General features: G+C 43.1%; 1 protein-coding gene across 4 annotated transcripts in view; it reads left to right on the forward strand.

Annotated features, from left to right (window-relative positions):
• The window catches only part of LOC137526270 (uncharacterized), a 76,690-nt gene that overhangs the window by 39,139 nt on the left and 18,337 nt on the right, over positions 1-19,214 (forward strand). For 3 of the 4 annotated variants that reach the window (XM_068247451.1, XM_068247453.1, XM_068247454.1), the window contains 2 exons: positions 6,241-6,354; positions 17,123-17,301. In XM_068247451.1, coding sequence (XP_068103552.1) covers positions 6,241-6,354; positions 17,123-17,301 — 293 coding nt within the window. The remainder of the gene's footprint in view (positions 1-6,240; positions 6,355-17,122; positions 17,302-19,214) is intronic. The other variant, XM_068247452.1, reaches the window with a different exon arrangement.

Consider the following 19,214-nt stretch of genomic DNA (forward strand, 5'->3'; position numbering starts at 1 on the left):
TGAAAAAGGGTGCCCTCTACTCCAGTAAGGGCAAGGGATCGGCTGGAGCTGATGCTCTCCTTTGGCACAAGGTGTGAGTGAACTAACGTGATGTCAGCTCCGGTGTCTTGAAATCCGGTGACAACTTTGCCGTTCACTCTAACAAGTTGCTGCTGGTCGGTTCGGTTGCGGATTTCCTTTCCGCGGGCAAACAGGACAAAATCTGATGATCCAGGCTGTGGTTCGCTGGCGGGTTGCCTCTGCTGTGGGTGAGGTACAGGTGATGCAGATGATCCAGGTGCTGGTGGTGTCTGTCTCCGCTCCGGACAGTCGAATTTTATGTGTCCGGGCTGGCGGCAGTAGTGACAGGTGACCTCTCCATGGGCTGCAGCCCTGGGTGCAGAAGCTGTGCTGGATGGCCTCTGTGGCTGACGGCTCACAGGGGCAGGAGAGTCTGCCGAGGTATTGGGCTGACCTCCTCTCCAGCTGGATGGGACAGTTCTGCGGGTATCAGCCACCCGGGTAGTTGCAAAAGTCTCAGCAAGGTCTGCAGCGACAGTTGCTGAAGCCGGCCTGCGTTCTAGCACAAACTGGCGTACATCAGCAGGGCAAATGTTCAGAAATTGTTCCAGGACTATCAAGTCCTCCAGGACATCATAAGACCCTTTGGTGAGGCCTAGAGTCCACTGGCGGAGTGTGGTGAGCAAGCTGCTGACCACATCTCGGTACGAATCAGAAGACTTTTTCTGCCAGGCCCTGAACTTTTTCCGATAGGCTTCTGGCGTCAGCTGGTACTTAGTAATGATAGCGTCTTTTATAGCAGCATAATCATTATCCTTCTCCGCAGGCAATTCTGCGAAGGCATCAAGCGCTTTGTAGCGCAGAAAAGGTGTCAGATGTCTGGCCCACTGGTCTTGGGACAGACGATACTGACGGCAGGCTTTTTCAAAAGACCGCAAAAACAAGTCAATGTCTGTGTCTTTTTCAATATTAGCAAATTTAAATTTTGCACTTACGGGTGCTGCAGCTCCTTCAGCAGGGAGGCTGGGCGGTGAACTCCGGCTGGCCTGTTGAACCTTTGCCATGTTTAGCTCATGCTGTCGTTTCTCCCGCGCCTCTGCAGATTGGCGCTCCCGCTCCTCTCGTGCCTCTCGCTTTTGCTCCGCCATGTACTGCAGGTACTTGTCCAGGTCAGTCTCCATCAGCTTTTGTAATGCCTGCTGCATTACCGGGTCAGCACCCATGGACAGTCCAGTACTGGCCAGTTCCGGGCGAGTACTGTCAGAAACTCTGGGATTGGGGTCCATACTGACAGTCTCTGGCGTAACTGTTGCAACAGGGCCCGCAGGATGCTCAACCTCTGTACGCCTAGGATCTTCAGCCTCTGGTTCCCCTTGATTGTCAAATGGGCTGGTATCCACCTCAGCGGACACTCCCGCCTCCCGCAGTTGCTGGGTATCCCATCTGGACAAGTCTGCTATCAGGTATTGTTGTTTCCTGCGGCCGACGTCAATGCCTCTCGCTTGGCAAAGATTTTGCAGGTCCGACAGGCACATGTTCTGGTAGTTCCCGGACATTTCCATGCCAAATAAAATAAAACTTTTGGGGAGGGGTACTGGCTACACAGTCTCTCTGTATATATAAAAAATATATTGCCTTCCAGCTACACCAACGAATTAGTTCATTTCTCGATAGCGCTAGCGCTATCGTAGATACTTTTAGCACAACACAGGTCCCAACCGCTGCCTAACACTGTCACAGGAGCCCTAGTGGCTGACCGCACTTAGCCTTCTAAACGGTGCCAGCGCACAGATCGTGCGAACTCTGGTCGCAGTCAATGCGCAGGAACCGTTAAGAATTAGCCGCAGACAACTCAGAAGGGAGCCTGTGAGACACGGGTGATTACAACTTCACCCACTGGTTCAGAGTAAACTGCCACCACCGCGGTTACCATGGGACCGTGGAGCCCACTAACTGACTGACTAGTCCTGCGAATAAAACGGTTAAACACACGGTATTCTGTCTAGCCAACAACAAACAAACAGTAGCGTATCTTCAGAGACCCGGGATCAGTTCTGTGTGTGCTGATAAGCAGGGTAGCGGACAGTGAATGACTTGGAGAAAGTCGTTTATTCACACAATATAAATAATTAATATATACAGACAATTAATAAAATCAACAATTATTAAAACAGTAATAGCCAGTATAAAAAATAAAAGAAGGGAGAAAAATACTTAGTTCCTGGAAAGATGTCCTTTTTGTGGGAAAAACAGAGTTCTGGGTTTCAATCAAAGTTCAGAGTTCAGACCAGGTGGATGCCAGCATATCCTCAAGCTGGCACCGATGAGTTCAAGATGTTTTCAGGGTGGAGGACACTGAGTTTGGGTCCTCTGCCATTCTTATGCCCCTGATTCAGTAGGAGGGAGTGAGGGCGGGGAGCTACACACCCCCTTAGAAGATGAGATGATCCCTCCCCTTGTCCTGGGGACTAGAAATCATATCTACCCATATATGGGCTCTATCTCACAGAACCGTACAGGTCAGGGCAGATTTATTAACATTTTCAGGTCTGTCTCGATTTACCCAGCGCCCTGATACCAGACATGAGGGGTGGGACCCCTGTGGTATCATCAGGGCACTTTCAAACTGCCTAACTGGCAGTCCTTACCTCAGAATGTTCTGAAACTTCCTCAGAACCAGCACCGGGGCTCATTTTAGCGGAATTTAGCGGAAATTGATTTTTTTTTTTTTCACAAGGTGTCATTTTTCGCTAACTTGTGACAAAAAGTGGGATCTTCTATGAACTCGCCATACACCTTGGCTGATTGTGTAATGGTTAAGGGCTCTGCCTCTGACACAGGAGACCAGGGTTCGAATCTCGGCTCTGCCTGTTCAGTAAGCCAGCACTAATTCAGTAGGAGACCTTTGGCAAGTCTCCCTTACACTGCTACTGCCAATAGAGCGCGCCCTAGTGGCTGCTGCTCTGCTCTGGCGCTTTGAGTCCGCAAGGAAAAAAGCGCAATATAAATGTTATTTGTCTTGTCTTGTCTTGTCTTCCCCCACGTTTGGCGAAGCTGCCATCTCAGGAACCCCAGAAATATGACAGATCTGGGAAGTTATGGATATGCTATGAGACTCAGGTTATTCCCAGGCAAAGGCTCTTTGAAGTTTGGGGCAGCCAGCTAGGTGTCACCTCCCCTGCTGGGAGGGAGCCAGCGGGTCTGGTTTTCCCCCCAACTAGATTGCTTCTGCCATGGTGCTTGTCACCTTATACCTGATGGATGGGCCATCAGCACAGCTTGAAGCTAGGGACTCTCCGGGGCAGATTAGGCTCAGGCTCATTAGCATATCAAAAGAGCCATCCAGCATTTAGGCTGGTGCTCTCTCTCTGCTGAGAACAGACTGCAGCTGCCCCTACACACTCAACCCAGATTCTATCGATCTGAAGCGCAATCGATGCAGGGAATCGAGTGCGATCGCTTTTTCTTCACGGGCGGTTACAGGACGCGCCTGCGGCCCCGCAACCATCCGTGACAACTTCCAAATACCCTTTCGGTGGGGGATTGAAACATGGGGGAGCCAGCACAGGATAGAGAGCACCGAGAGAGGAGACGGAAGGCTCTATACAACTCAGAGCCTTCCCTCTCCTTGGGTAAATATTTGCTTCATTTTTTTAAAAATGCGGTTCCTATTCACTTTAAGTGTGAACTGTGCCATAAGAAAACATGGGCATTACTTTGAAAATCAGTTTTCTTTCAGTTATAACTGAAAGCAACTGATTAAGTGTAAAAGGGCCTAACACTAACCTACCCCTACCTACTTTTAACACTAGTCTACATCTTCACACTCACACTTGTTAACTTACCACACCACTGATATCTCTACCACAATCTACAGTACTTATCATATGCCTCCTGCGCCCAAACTGACCACTGGCTGGCGCTATAGCCGCAATTACTATTTCGGTTTATGTGGCGCCTAAGTTTCCAAGTGGCCGCAAGCTGTGCAAATGAGCTGGAGCATGGCATGTTTTTCATTACAGTAGAATCTCCTTGTAGTAAACTCTGATATAGTAAACCTCTGAATATAGTAAACTCAGTCCTCAGGTCCCAGCAAATGCATCTGTATACATATACAATGTATGACGAATTTTGATATAGTAAACTACTTTTCCTGGTCCCTTGGAGTTTACTATAAAGGGATTGTACTGTATTAAACAAGGCCCTATGGTAAATTATATCCATACATTTTTTTAATGTGCAAAACATCTCGTTTTGTAGGTTTTAGGTTTTTAACATTTGGTACACATGCCCCAGGTGTTACTTCTGGCTTGATAGTTAACGAAGTATAATACATTTAGAGTTTTAGAAAATGATAAATCCTACGTAAACAACACAAAATTAGTATTTTAACTAATAATTTTAAATGCTTGTAGACTGGATAGCAGACTGGTATGGTTGTTGCCTTTTGTGTAGGATATGAGCCCTTGAGTTCGAATCCCGACTCAAGCCAGATGTAAAACAGTAAGGAGTTTTTGGGCAAGGCGCCCTAATGAGCCTGGTCGCCTGTGGCTGCAGCCCTGAAGGGCTTTGAGTCCACCAGGAGAAAAGCGCAATATAAATGTTCTGTGTCTAGAAACAATTACTACGTACTGCTATTGATTATATCTGTATTAAGAGATATTTCAGATAATCTTTACCACGCCAGGGGGTACGTTAGGAGCCCAGGCTTTCAAAAGGCTTACATACCGATGAAATGTTGAGAAACACTGCTATAGGTCTTATTATTTTTAACATTAAAAAGGGTTGTTTTTTTTGGGGGGGGGGGGGTTGAACTATGGGAATTTTTAATGGTCCAGATAGGGGCACCAAAGTAAGAGAGTCAGCTTGGGCCAAATCTGTGTGCCGCATGACTTTATAGATAAGGGAGGAAAATCAGAGGATGTGGTATGCAGACATCCACTAGGCCAGTGATGGCTAACCTTGGCACTCTAGCTGTGGTGGAACTACAAGTCCCATGAGGCAATGCAATACTCTGACAGCTCTAAGCATAACTCAGGGAGGCAGAGGCATGATGGGATTTGTAGTTTTTTCACAGCTGGAGTGCCAAGGTTAGCCATCACTGCACTAGGCCCTAAGCATTCACCTAGCTTGCCTTGTTGATGTCCCTGCTTTGACCCAAATACAAGCCCTGACAGAGTATAACTACAAACCACAGCGAGATTTTGCTTGGCACCATCCCTCAACACCCATCTTGCCCCGCCCTTAGCAGCACCTGAAGTGTTCTGTGTACTATGGCTGTTATTATTAGTTCACTGACAGCTCTGTGGAGATACCTGTCACTGATATATGAGTATAAAGCATTTTCAGTTAAGTAACCGGTAGTGATGTGAAAATACAGTCAATACGCTTGTTGTAAGCCACATCTGAGTAGCCATGGTAACAGCCCCATCCACTCTCCTTTATTTCAGAGAGAGTCTAGTGTATAATACAGCCATTCACGACAAATCTCAGCTCGTAAGGACTTCCTAATTGGCAGCAAGCTGATTGTCTACCCACCATTATGTAGGCTAGAAAAATACCACAGAAAAAGGTCTTGATTTGACTCCCTGCGTCTCTGTTCTTCCTTGCCACCTATGACTTACCACTTTCGGAGCATTTAAAGTGAATCCATGGTGAAAATAAACTGATTAGGTAAACAATTATATTTATCCTTCTCCTTCTACTCAAAAAAATGACTTATTTAAATATCCCATTGTTTTTTTTTATATTTACAAATTTACTTAGTACGTTGATTGTGTTACTGTCTCTAATCAGTGGGAGCCTGTTAAGTGTCCCAGAGATAAAATAGGTGAACTATTGACCTTTACCTATCTTCCGCTGCCCTCCGAAGTTGTACTCAAAGGGAAATTTTCATGTTTACTATATTCCTGACAAGGTAGCAACAAGACAGAAGCATGCCTGAAAAATGAACTCAGGCCGCAAAATAAAACAAATAAAACAGCCTGGTTATTAATATGTTTTGTACTGTATATACACATGTTAATCTCATCATGTCACATGTCGCCTTTAAGAAGAGTGTTATAAAGAAGCAATGGAACAGGCAGTACTGTCTATTGCTACATGGAATAGTCAGTCTTATTTATGTTACTCAGTTTTACTGGAAAGCCTTTTTCATTTTCACCCGAAATACAGAACCTAAGACATTAGATGACTTCATCAGGCCAGCAATATTAATAATAAATTCATTTTTTCCATCAGAGAAAGGCTGCAGCTACAGAACTGTGCTGGCTTTGCTTACAAAACGAGTTTCCCCCCTATATGGCCCAAAAATAGGAGATATACATCAGTTCTTTACATTCGACATTAACCATGGTAAGGCCTATCTATTCTAGCATTCCAAACTCCTCTCCTCCAAGTGTCAGCTTCTCACGTTTAGCTAGAGTGCATCCTATAGTCCTCTGATATGATCCAGCTAGCGTACAAGTACCACAGCATGGGACACCACAAATGTATGCAGTAGATGTTTAGCATAGTTGCATACAGCAAAAATACATTGCAGTGTTTTTGCCTTCTAAGCAGGTCTGCAGCGCTGAATGGTAGATTTTAATTCTTGGGAAATAAGAAACAGATACTTACCTAAGGAGGGTAAGACTCTGGATCCTATTGACGCTTCCCTCCCTGTCTTTTGGTCCTCCACCACTGGGACCCTCCAGCTGAACAGGCCACATGCCTCTTCAGGCACACGTGCTGCTGAATCTGTGCAGCAGCACGCAGCCAAATATCCACAAATGGCTCCCAATAATTGCCTATGCGTGGCCATACTCGCGCAGGTGCAGTATAGCCGCACTCGTGCTTAAAGAGAGGCCCAGCCCTGATCAGATTACCCCTAAGGTTTTGTTGGTCATCTTTGGAGGGTCCACTCTCAGCGACGGGGGACCAAACGATAGCAAGAGAAGCCTCATTAGGATGCAGAGCTTTCCGTCTTCTTAGGTAAGTGTGTGATTTTGTGGCTCCGGTACACCACAGCACTAAACCTTGATACTGAATTCCATTTACTTATATTTGTTAACCTGTTTGTGGTTGGTGGTAGCTGCTTGATCATTTTGCGTATTTTGACCTTTTACATATTATATGCCTACAGTCCACTGCAAAAAGCCTTTCCCTTAAAACTATAGCAGGGCTGTTACATTGTGTGCCAAATACTAATGTTACGCTAAAACATCCAGCTCTTTTCCTTTGCTAGTAATAAATGAGTTAAAAAGCAGCATATATGATATAATGAAATTACTTGTTCCAACTACATTCAGCACAGCAAACCTACAGGAAGAAAACTCTATTTCTGAAAACTAACCCCAGTCAAAATGTTATTGTTATTCTGGATAGTGTGGAAAAGGATTATACTCTATTACAAATTCATAGCTTTATGTGTCCCCATCAGGAAGAATTTCCTTCACTTCCTTTCTAAACAGGAAGTGGGGTAAACTCCTCCAATATTATTTTCTTTTGTTATGTGTTAGAAAGTCAGAACCTTCAAAAAGTTGAATTTCCATTCCTCAATTCCAAGCAATCTGAGAGTCCTTCAGACAGGACTTGAGGGAAAACCTGCCCAGTGGGACACAGACAGCAGGAACAGCCTGATAGAAATGATAACCCTTACCCACTCTATGCAGTACTGGTGATGAATGAAAAATCCATCCAATTACAGTAATTAGTTTCACCTGGGAGGGGAAAAATGGGGCAAGCAAATCCCAGAATTATTGACAAAGCTGCTAACTAACTGGATCAGGTTTTAGAAACTGTGATTTGCTAATCCCAACTTCTTCCTCCTGTGTGGGGTTCATTAGCATATGTCATATTGCATTACATATACTGTATATCCTTTTATGGCTAACACCACGCAAAACTCAGTGTTCAGTTGAAAATGATGCCATGAGGTTTAATAATCCACCAGCTTCTTATATTTTATTTATGTGGAACTCTACCAATCTGATCTCTTTGCTACAGACTACAGTTCCTGTTTCAATATTGCTTTTCTGGAATTTCCCCATTCATTTTGGATCATACCAACCCTCATCCTTAGCCATGGTGATGGATTCAAAATGAACGGTTATAGGTAGCGGCAGGTGGCGATACGGTCCACACTCACATCTCGACTGTAAAGTGCTCAAAGAAATATAAGATGCAAGAAGTGACTGGAAACTGGAATTGTAGGTTTGGGTGGTCTTGGCCATTTAACAGTATTGGTTATCTTAATATGGAGCACTGTGGAGTGTGCTAGAGACTGATCTGTGAAGATGATAATGCTGACTGACATCTAACTCAGGGCTACATCAGCTTCTTTTGAATACTGATCACATCCTAGTCTCAGTAATCTCAGTTGTTGTTAATGAAATTAAGTATGTTTGGGGTACAAATGGATAAAATCAGAGTTCCAGGTACTGAAATAAATATACCAGAATAATGTCCCCCCTCCTATCTGGTACTGTTTGTAGGGAAAAGTAGATTCTAGATTTGCAAGGAAGTGATCTTCCTGGAGGATTCCTTCTTCCTCCTCTCTGCAGGAAGGGCTTGTTCACAGCCTATGTCTTATGTAGCACACTATTCAAATGTATATTCCAGGGGGCAAGGGCATTAAACAGCACTAGATTATCTGTAGATCTGGGGCCTGGAGAATGTGGCCCTGTCCCTGCTACAAAACTAATGTAGTCAAAAGTATTTCATACTATTATTATCACTTGTAAGGCCATATTTATACTTTATCTGCTCCTAGGCCAACCTTCTTGGGACACTGTTCTTCCATTCCACCCCCCCCCCATTCCATGCGCAGTAACTGTGCTTCCATTCCGGGGCATAAGTAGAAATCACTGGGCCCCCTGTGAAACTTTGGGTGGGCCTCGCTTTCTGCCCAGGCAAACTGAGAACCAATGTTAATCAATTGGCTAGTGCACACTTGAATTTGTGTTCTCCGTGCAGATAAAAACTGACAGCAGTGGAGCACTGTACGGTTTTTCTCTTTCAATTACATTACCTTCTTTGATGAAACATGCATGTTTTCACACATACAGACTCACATGGTGTGCAGAAAATGCATACAGAAAACCGTCAGACAAGTGTCCTCCCAGCCTCAGCTAATTACACTCGCTCTGTCCATCACTGATGGAGCAGAACTGGCTCTGCAGCCTTCTCCAGCATCACTGCAGTACAGAGCACTTGGGGAGGGGTAGAAAGTTTGGGGGCTGTACACAAGAACCTGCTGCACACTAAATAGGGACTGTCTACAAATCTTTGTCTGCAACATTTTTTATTATTCCTTATTAGTGGCTGAGCAGATGCAGTCATTAGAACAATGTTTCTCTCCGTGCCCTTAGTTGTCAGTCTCTCAGAACAGGGAAAAGATTATTCTCCCCCCATGGGGTCCACTGTGGCTTCTGGGCCCCCCTGCGACTGCATTCCTTGCAGTGTCTATTGTTACACCCTTGCTTCCATTATGTGTGCAGCCCCTTCTTACATGTGTGACATCCATGCATAGTAGTCCCCCCTCTTTCTACAGCTCCACTCTTCCGCAGATTGCTCCACATTGGCAACCCCTTTTTTTCTGTCTGCAGCCTCCTCTTCCATATGAAACATCCCTTCTTCCATGCTAAGCCTCCTCCTAGGACAGCAGCCCCAGACCCGGGCCTATGTGGCCTTTCCAGAAATCCCGTCCTGAGCACTTGTATTGTTACAGGGTATACTGTACAATGCATTTAAATGACTGTCCCTAAGCTCGATGAATGTGGTCCGGTATTAGTCATGGAGAGAACCCAAAGACAAAAGTTGTTACCCTTAATAACTAACTGTACAAGATTTATTTGCAAGCTTTCAAAACTTTAAGTTTCTTTATCAGGAGAATTACAACTCAAAAACTACAGAACAGGATCAGAACTATAGGTATGGTTCTGATCCATTTCTGTATCATGTCTGAAGAAGAAACTTAAAGTTTCAAAAACTTGCAAAGAAATCTTGTACAGTTAGTCATTGAAAGTATCACCTGAATAATGTTTGTTGTTAATGCTTAAGATGGGCTCACAATCTAATCCATTTATAGTCTAATGTCCCTCCCATATTCTAAAACTAGTTTTGAAGGAAAATCAATTAACCCACCAATATATGTTTCGAATGCAAGAGAAAACTGGAATACCAAGGAAGACTGACCCAAAGGTGGGCAGAAACATACAAACCCCCTGCAGATATTGTCCTGGGAAAGATTTGGACGTGGGACGGTGGGACCATAGTCCTGCAAAGCTACCAAGCTACCCACTATGGCTTTCTTACAAATACAGATTATGTTGATGCCTTTATATCTGTACCTGGAATTATGCTTAAAAGGAACCAGAGACGAAGGAACCTGAAAAATTAAAAAATATTTTATACATACCTGGGGCTTCCTCCAGCCCCATCAGCACGGATCGCTCCCATGCCACCGTCCTCCACTGCCTCTATCGCCGGTACTGGGTCCTGTCACTTCCACCGGACGCGGCGAGTTGTACGCATCCACAGGGGCTCCCTCTGCATGCTTTACGCATGCGCCTGTGGAGCACTGCGCTTGCCTCGACTGGCCCTGACTGGCCGAAGAGACGGGACTGGCCGAAGAGACGGGATAGAGGCAGCGGAGGAAGGCGGCGTGGGAGTGATCCGTGCTGATGGGGCTGGAGGAAGCCCCAGGTATGTATACAATCTTTTTTTCATTGAGCTCTGCTTCTCTTTAAAGCGGAATATAACCCTGCATTTCAACTTTGCTCTAAAACATTATTTACAGCATATTATATGCAAAAAGCATTTTTTTTTTACTAGACCAGCATTGGAAGGGTTAGACACAGAGGTTTAAAGTTCCGTGGAGAGATATGCAGAAGTTCAGATTGTTACATTCTATTTAGTTATATGTATCTATTGAGAAAAGTTACACACTCTTTGGCTGTCCTCCAATCCTTCTCAGTCAGAGAGATGAGTCACATTCAACACTTAGATACATTTATGTAAACAAAATGTATCTATGTCAGCTTTGGATGCATCTGCAGAAATCTCCAGGAACTTTAAAGCACCGTGTAACCCTTCCAATGCTGGTCTAGTAAAAAAAAAATGCTGGTTGCATATAATATACTGTAAATAATGTTTTAGAGCAAAGTTGAAATGCAGGGTTATATTCAGCTTTAAACACAGTGTCGGACTGGAAGGCGGAAAAACAGAGGAAATCCGCCTGCTGGCCAAGCAGCAGTAACCCTGTGTTATCACTCCCAATAGAAACCTGCAGCAAGTCTTCACTGTGAGCAGCAGCTACTGCTGCTTGGCCAGCTCAGCTTTTCCGGCTCCCAGTCTGACACTACTTAAATACTATTATGTATCATGTCATGTCAATATACTATTTATACAATATAATACAATACAATAACATTTCTATAGCGCTTTTCTCCCATAGGACTCAAAGCGCTTAGGCTCTCTCAGATTCAGTAATTAGTAGGATGAAGTATTCACACAACAAAAGTTATATTTCTGCAAATGCCAGACTGAACAGGTGGGTTTTCAGTCTGGATTTAAACACGTCCAGGGATGGGGCTGTCCTGATCTGTTGAGGTAAGGAGTTCCAAAACGTAGGGGCAGCATGACAGAAGGCTCTGGGACCAAAAGTTTCTAAGTGGACTCTGGGTATGACTAGATTATTAGAACCTGTGGATCTGAGAATGCGGGGATTGCTTCGCAGCTGTAACATATCTTTCATGTATCCAGGGCCTAGATTATTCAGGGATTTAAATGTCAGTAGGCCGATCTTGAATACGACCCTCCATTCTATAGGTAGCCAGTGAAGGGAATGCAGGACTGGCGTTATGTGGCAGTGACGGGGTTGGTTGGTTAGCAGTCTGGCAGCAGTATTCTGTATCAGCTGTAGGCGGTACAAGGCCTTTTTTGGAAGGCCAGTGTAGAGAGCATTGCAGTAGTCCAGTCGGGATGTGATGAAGGCGTGGACTAAGGTTGGCAGATCTTCTGGGGGTATGAGGTGCTTGATTTTTGCAATGTTCTTCAGGTGAAAATAGGATGATTTCACCACAGCAGAGATTTGAGTTCTGAAGTTTAAATCCCCATCAATTAGTATAATAGTATAATAGTATATAATCTGTATAAACAAATTACTGTATTGATAAAACGTTTATGTGTGTGCAGTCATACTCAGAGTAGGTTTTTTAAAGCAATGTGCACAAACACAAAGCAACCAATAAGATTTGAGTTATAGAAATTAGATCATCATGACTGGGTTCCTGCATCCTTACTGAATAAGCTGAAATTGCCTATGTACTGCCCACACTTGGAGGAGAGGAACTGAGAATGCTAAGATCTAGTCTTCCATCATAAGGAGACATGAGTTGATTCACAAAACGCATCTCATGAGTTATCTCACTTTGGTCAATTAACTTGGCTTCTGAGTTTTCTCAGTTTTCACACCATTTCAGTAAAACATCTTTTAAGCCTCCTGCAAGATTATCTAGTTGCAATTGGTCTGCTAATAGGCTAATAGTGCAGTGTTCTCCCCAGGCTCTTTTAGCCAGGTGCTCTACCCGGCTAATTTTGGGGAGCACCAGGCTGTCATTGGCTCACCTTCTCATCCTCCTCCTATGCTGTAAGCAGAGTTGCGCCCATCGCGGCTAATTTTTCATGCCAAAAAAATCTGATGAGAACACTGTAGTGTGATCAGTCAGTTGATCTTGTTTGCTGTAGGTAACTACCCTATGTAGTTTTCCTAACTGAATAAAACTGGACATAAACAACAGATGATTATTTAAAATGCCACTTACACCTGACCATGTAACTGTCTTTTCTTGTTTTATTCAGCACATAATCATGTGGCCCATATTGAGTGATTGTGCGTGTATATTAATTCAGCAGACAACAGCTAGCTCATAGGCCATGGGTCATATCCAGCCACACACACACACACACACTGGGATGCAAAAGTGTGGGCAAGCTTGTCATGATTTTCCTGTATAAAGCTTTGATTTTTACAATAAAAATGTCAGTTAAATATATCATATAGGAGGCACACACAGTGATATTTGAGAAGGAAATTAAGTTTATTGTATTTACAGAAAGTGTGCAATAAGTGTTTAAATAAAATTAGGCAGGTGCATAAATGTGGGCACTGTTGTCATTTTATTGATTCCAAAACCTTTAGAACGAAATATTGGCACTCAAATTGGCTTGGTAAGCTCAGTAACCCCTAACCTACATACACAGGTGAATCCAATTATAAGAAAGAATATTTAAGGGGGTCAATTGTAAGTTCCCCTCCTCTTTTAATTTCCTCTGAAGAGTAGCAACATGGGGTCTCAAAACAACTCTCAAATGAACTGAAGACAAAGATTGTTCACCATCATGATTTAGGGGAAGGATGCAGAAAGCTGTGTCAGAGATTTCAGCTGTTTGTTTCCACAGTTAGGAACATATTGAGGAAATGGAAGACCACAGGCTCAGTTCAAGTTAAGGCTTGAAGTGGCAGACCAAGAAAAATCTTGGATAAACAGAAGCGATGAATGGTGAGAACAGTCAGAGTCAACCCACAGACCAGCACCAAAGACCTACAACATCATCTTGCTGCAGATGGAGTCACTGTGCATCGTTCAACTATTCGGCACACTTTACACAAGGAGATGCTGTATGCGAGAGTGATGCAGAGGAAGCCCACAGCACAAACAGAGCCGATTGAGGTATGCTAAAGCACATTTGGACAAGTCAGCTTCATTTTGGAATAAGGTGTTGTGGACGGATGAAACTACAATTGAGTTATTTGGGCATAACAAGGGGAGTGATGCATGGAGGAAAAAGAACACAGCATACCAAGAAAAACACCTGCTACCTACAGTAAAATATGGTGGTGGTTCCATCATGCTGTAGGGCTGTGTGGCCAGTGCAGGGACTGGGAATCTTAACAAACTTGAGGGACGCATGGATTCCACTCAGTGTCAGCAGATTCTGGAGACCAATGTCTAGGAATCAGTGACAAAGCTGAAACTGCGCCGGGGCTGGAAACAAGACAATGACCCTAAACACTGCTCAAAATCCACTAAGACATTCATGCAGAGGAACAAATACAGCCAGGGGCATATCTGGGTAATATAGAGCCTATGGCAAACACTGAAAATGCGCCCCCCTGGTCAGAGCCCCATCCTATCTCACATACATGTTATGGTTGCCTGTGTTTTTTGGCTTGAGATATTGCTGAAGTTACCTTACTTTGTTTTTAAATATCTCTTCTTATTCCCTCTTTGTCCTCTTTTCTGAAACTAAGCCAAGTGTGCCCTACATACATAAGATAAGTAGCCATGTTTCCCAGAATTAATCTGATCTGAGGTCTTAGTGACAAAGAGGCAAGGGTCAGGCATGGCGGTGCACAACAGAGGCAGGCAGGGTGGCGCAGCACAGGAGCAGGCATGGCGCCCATGGTGCTGTGGCGCCCATGGCATGAGCCATGCCTGCACCCTTCTAGATACGCCTCTGAGTACAACGTTCTGGAATGGCCATCTCAGTCCCCAGACCTGAATATAATTGAAAACCTGTGGTGTGAGTTAAAGAGAGCTGTCCATGCTCGAAAGCCATCAAACCTGAATGAACTAGAGATGTTTTGTAAAGAAGAATGGTCCAAAATACCTTCAACCAGAATCCAGACTCTCATTGGAACCTACAGGAAGCATTTAGAGGCTGTAATTTCTGCAAAAGTAGGATCTACTAAATATTGATTTAATTTCTTTGATGTGGTGCACAAATGTATTCACTTCTCAAATATCACTGTGTGTGTCTCCTATATGATATATTTAACTGATATTTTTTATCCTAACAACCAATGATTTATACAGGAAAATCATGACGATTGAAAAGGCTGCCCAAACTATTGCATCTCACTGTATATGTATATATATATATATATATATATATATATATATGTGTATATATATATATATATATATATGTGTGTATATATATATATATATATATATATATATATATATGTGTGTATATATATATATATATATATATATATATATATATATATATGTGTGTATATATATATATATATATATATATATATATATGTGTGTATATATATATATATATATATATATGTGTGTATATATATATATATATATATATATATATATATACATACATACAGTATGCACACTATATTGTGTGCACAATTATTGAGCAATTGAGTATTTTGACCATATCATCATTTCTTATACATATTTAAATTTCAAACGGTATCAACTGGAATGCTAATTACCATAGATTTAATCATATACGGTGATGCCTATTTGTGTAATGAGGGAGGGTGTGGCCTGAGGAGATCAACACCCTATATCAATGCATACATAAGTATTACACAGCTTCTTTTCCCCAGTCAAATTGGGCATAAAAAATATATTACTGACTCTGAAACGTCAAAAATGATAAATCTTTCAGAGGGAGGAAGCACTCTTGAAATACTAAGATACTAATTCAGATTCTATGAATTAGAGATCCCTAATATAAGATAAGGGTTGGTTTTCTGGCTAGAGTACCGTATATAATTGCAATAAATATACTTTTTTACATGTAAATTTTGGGTGTAAACTGTTGGCATTCGAAGCGCACTAGAAAGCTCAGCTACTTCTCCTCACTCCAGCTTGCAGCCTTGCATCTCCCTGGGAAGTGGGAGGAGGGGCTTATCCATGGTTATATACTGCACTCGTTGAAGGTAGTTTACAGAGCAGATCACTTGATACAGAAAAGTACCCCTCCCCCATGATACTTCTCTACTGATATGTCCCCTTCCTGTGTGTCTGTAATAATATACTCGTTATGAACATACTGTATACTGTAGTTTGTATTATTTTTTCATTTTCTTTTTTTTGTACTTTTGCATCATTAATTTAGGCAGAATATCTGTCAAATTCCCAAGAATGACAAAAAGACCTAACAAGACGCCACTGTTCAAAGAAAAACATAAAAAGTCAGTCTGGAATTTGCTAAAATACATACTGACAAGCCACAATGCCACAGTGGGAAAATGAAAGATTATAAACAATAAAGAGGCCAATTACATTTATTAGTTTTGAGTTATGTCTGTGACAATTTGGGGATATTTTTTCACAGAGAGTTTTCATCAAATTTGTCCACATATGTACAGTATATCTTTAGGATCAGTATTCAAATTCAGAGATTATGGTAATTCAGCAGTGGTAGCCTCAAAATTGGTCGAGTGACAGGTGTGCTTTAATTTGTTGATTAAAATACCACTGCTCTGTACTGATGTCAGTATACTTTCTAATATTAATCATAGACCCCTGTATTCAGTATGGATCTTGACCTGAAGGACTAGTACGGAAAATCTGTATATAGTAGAGTCTCAGTTATCCGACCCTGACAGGGAACTGCAGATGCTGGATAAGTGTGCTTTCTGCTTTCTTTAGACTCAATGTTAAACAGAGGCCTAGCTAATACACTCTATATACATACCATGAACTATGCTGAACTATACTGGAAGTACAGTATATTAATCTTAGGGTAGCAGTGGAACCCAGTCTTTGAGAACAGCAAAACCCACAAACAGCCTAAAATGTTGGCCTTCACCCTTGTGAGTCCTTCCGGCGATTTTTGCTGGTTGGTTGAGACTGCTGGTTAGATGAGTTTCAGATAAACAGGACTCTACTGTACTAACCTTGAATGTATTGATAATCATTGAGGCACTAAAAAGAAGCCAGTGTGTACAGAGATATGGGGCAATGCGTGCAAATCTGGTGCATATATATGATTGCATGACAATCCCGTTCCTTATTGTCAGACACTTGCAGCACAGATTTGCATTGAAATGTATTGTAAACATCCCAAACTATACCCTACATACTGTAGGGCAATATGAAGGTGTGACAACCTAGAAATCTGCAATTGTAAAGATTTTAGATGGTTACATAACTGTGATTTGCTGCTTTATTGAGACACATCATAGCTGAATGATGGTAATAGCGTCGCTGTACTGTCTATATTCCTCCTATCACCATTCAATATACCACAGACACCATTTGGTGCAGCTCTGCCACAGGAGTCATGTAAAAGTCTATCTCTAATTCTACTCCAGGTCCGGATGTGCTGACCCTGGTTGTTGGATCAGACATAAGCCGCTTTCCCAACACCCCCCGGCCAACATGTCGAGGCTATCTCCACAAGCGAACTCATTCAGGACTATTGAAAGGATGGCGGAAAAGGTGGTTTGTTCTCAAGCATGATGGAAGTCTGCACTACTATAAGCATAAAAAGGTAAAAAAAAATGTCATGTTAGTCCTATTATTTATGATAGAGGTAGAACATGATATTTATTTATTTTCTTGTTCAAATCATTTTTATTAATAGAAAGAAAAATGATATCACATGAAAATACATTCAGTTGCACATAAAATTTAGGTGGTGTCACAAAACTCTCCCAACTGCTGTACATAAAGTTGTGTTTTCAGTCCATCTAGTGCAGTACTAAAAGGTTTAATATACTATGCAGTTGGAAGATCCACCGGCATGATGACGCGCTGGCCTGCACTCCGGATAACTGGAGGCACCAGCTGAACCACAGAAGTGAGCAAGAAGATGCCAGGGGACCTCGCGGGCTAGAAGGGGCTGGAGAAAGCCCCAGGTAAGTCCAGATTTTCCATTTAGGCCACTGCTCAGAGTCCCTTTAATGTCAACAGAGCTGTATATAGCTTCTGTAAGGGGTTTAGTTATTACTGCAAATATGGCAGAGAGAGAGAGGGGACACCCCTGTCGAGTCCCCCTTGGTATGATTATTGATTGGTTAGAAAGGGCAAGGGGTTTAAGCTTGGCGGTAGGGGTGGGGTAGAGGCATCTGATTGCTTTCATAAACCAGCCTCTAATGCCAGGTCTTTCCACGGCCTATATCATATACAATGAAATAATGGTGTCTAAGGCCTAATCTGTGTCCAATGACACAGGGCTATTGGGATCTGATTATTTAAAGAATATCTAAACCTAATACCCCCCAGTGGCGCCTAAGCCTAAATTCCCTTCCTAAAGCTACCCAGCCCGCCTTCCGCAAAGCCACAATATGCGGCTATGAAGGTAAATTGGGCTTTCATCATAGGCACTTTTTTTACGTAAGGGCTCCAGCACCCCATTTTCCTGCCTCATCCCCTGTTCTCTTCACCCTCCGGGATCTAGCATTGGCAGCCCCCGAACAGCGGTGATGTATATATTTACGTCCTGCTATTTCCACCAGAGCCCATCAGAAAGTCGCTATTGCGCCTGTGCTGGAGCCGGGAAGGTAAATATTGCAGGCACTACTGCACCTGCGCTACAGCCGACAGGCTTCTCAGCTGTGTTTCGGGGGCTGCCTGGATCCTGGATGGTGAAGAAGATGGGGGAAGCCTCATTAGGATCCAGAGGCTTCCCCCCTCCCGAGGTAAGTACCTCCCAGGGGGTGAGTTTTTTTTGTTACAGATTTTCTTTGGAGATTAAGCCACATTATGCATAACAGATTTATGTTATTCAAGAAACAGGAGAACATGTTTACACTTCTATCTAGGCTATAAATCACATCACTGAGAAACACTTATTGAAGAAATTCTCCCTTTTACTCATTTCTACCAGTTTGTTCCTGCACAGCCACCATACATTGCAATGTTCATTTGGATAAAAGCAATACAACCTTTATGTCAATATACAAAACAGTTAAAGCTATTAGCAGTTGCATTTAGGCTGCTTACACACCAAGACGTTACAGGCGCACGTTAGTGCGCCTGTAACGCTCCCCCAACGCACAGCAATGTAACACAAGTGGGCTGTTCACACAGCCCACGTTGCGTTACATGTAACGCTGCACGTTCTCCGCAAAGTGCAGCATGCTACGGCGTTGGAGCGGCTATAGCCGCGTTAGACTGTTTGCACATGCGCAGTGGGGGGCGGAGAGGAGGCGGGGAGAGCCAGCTACAGTAGCCGCGCACATGGCTATCTAATATTCACTGCTGTATGCTAAGGAAGAAAGGAGAGACATCCGGCACTGCAGTAAACGAATTGTGCTTTAATGCTTGTTCAGACTGTGATCATAGAAGTGCATACACAATACTTGTCAGCATATTCAAGGCAGATGATACAGTCCTACTGTGGGTATGTGGCGGCGGGTGCAGGGTGCAAATCGGGCAGCTTAACGGCCGTTTCGCACGGCG

The sequence above is a fragment of the Hyperolius riggenbachi genome, chromosome 1, assembly GCF_040937935.1.
Source record: "Hyperolius riggenbachi isolate aHypRig1 chromosome 1, aHypRig1.pri, whole genome shotgun sequence".
Lineage (NCBI taxonomy): Eukaryota > Metazoa > Chordata > Amphibia > Anura > Hyperoliidae > Hyperolius > Hyperolius riggenbachi.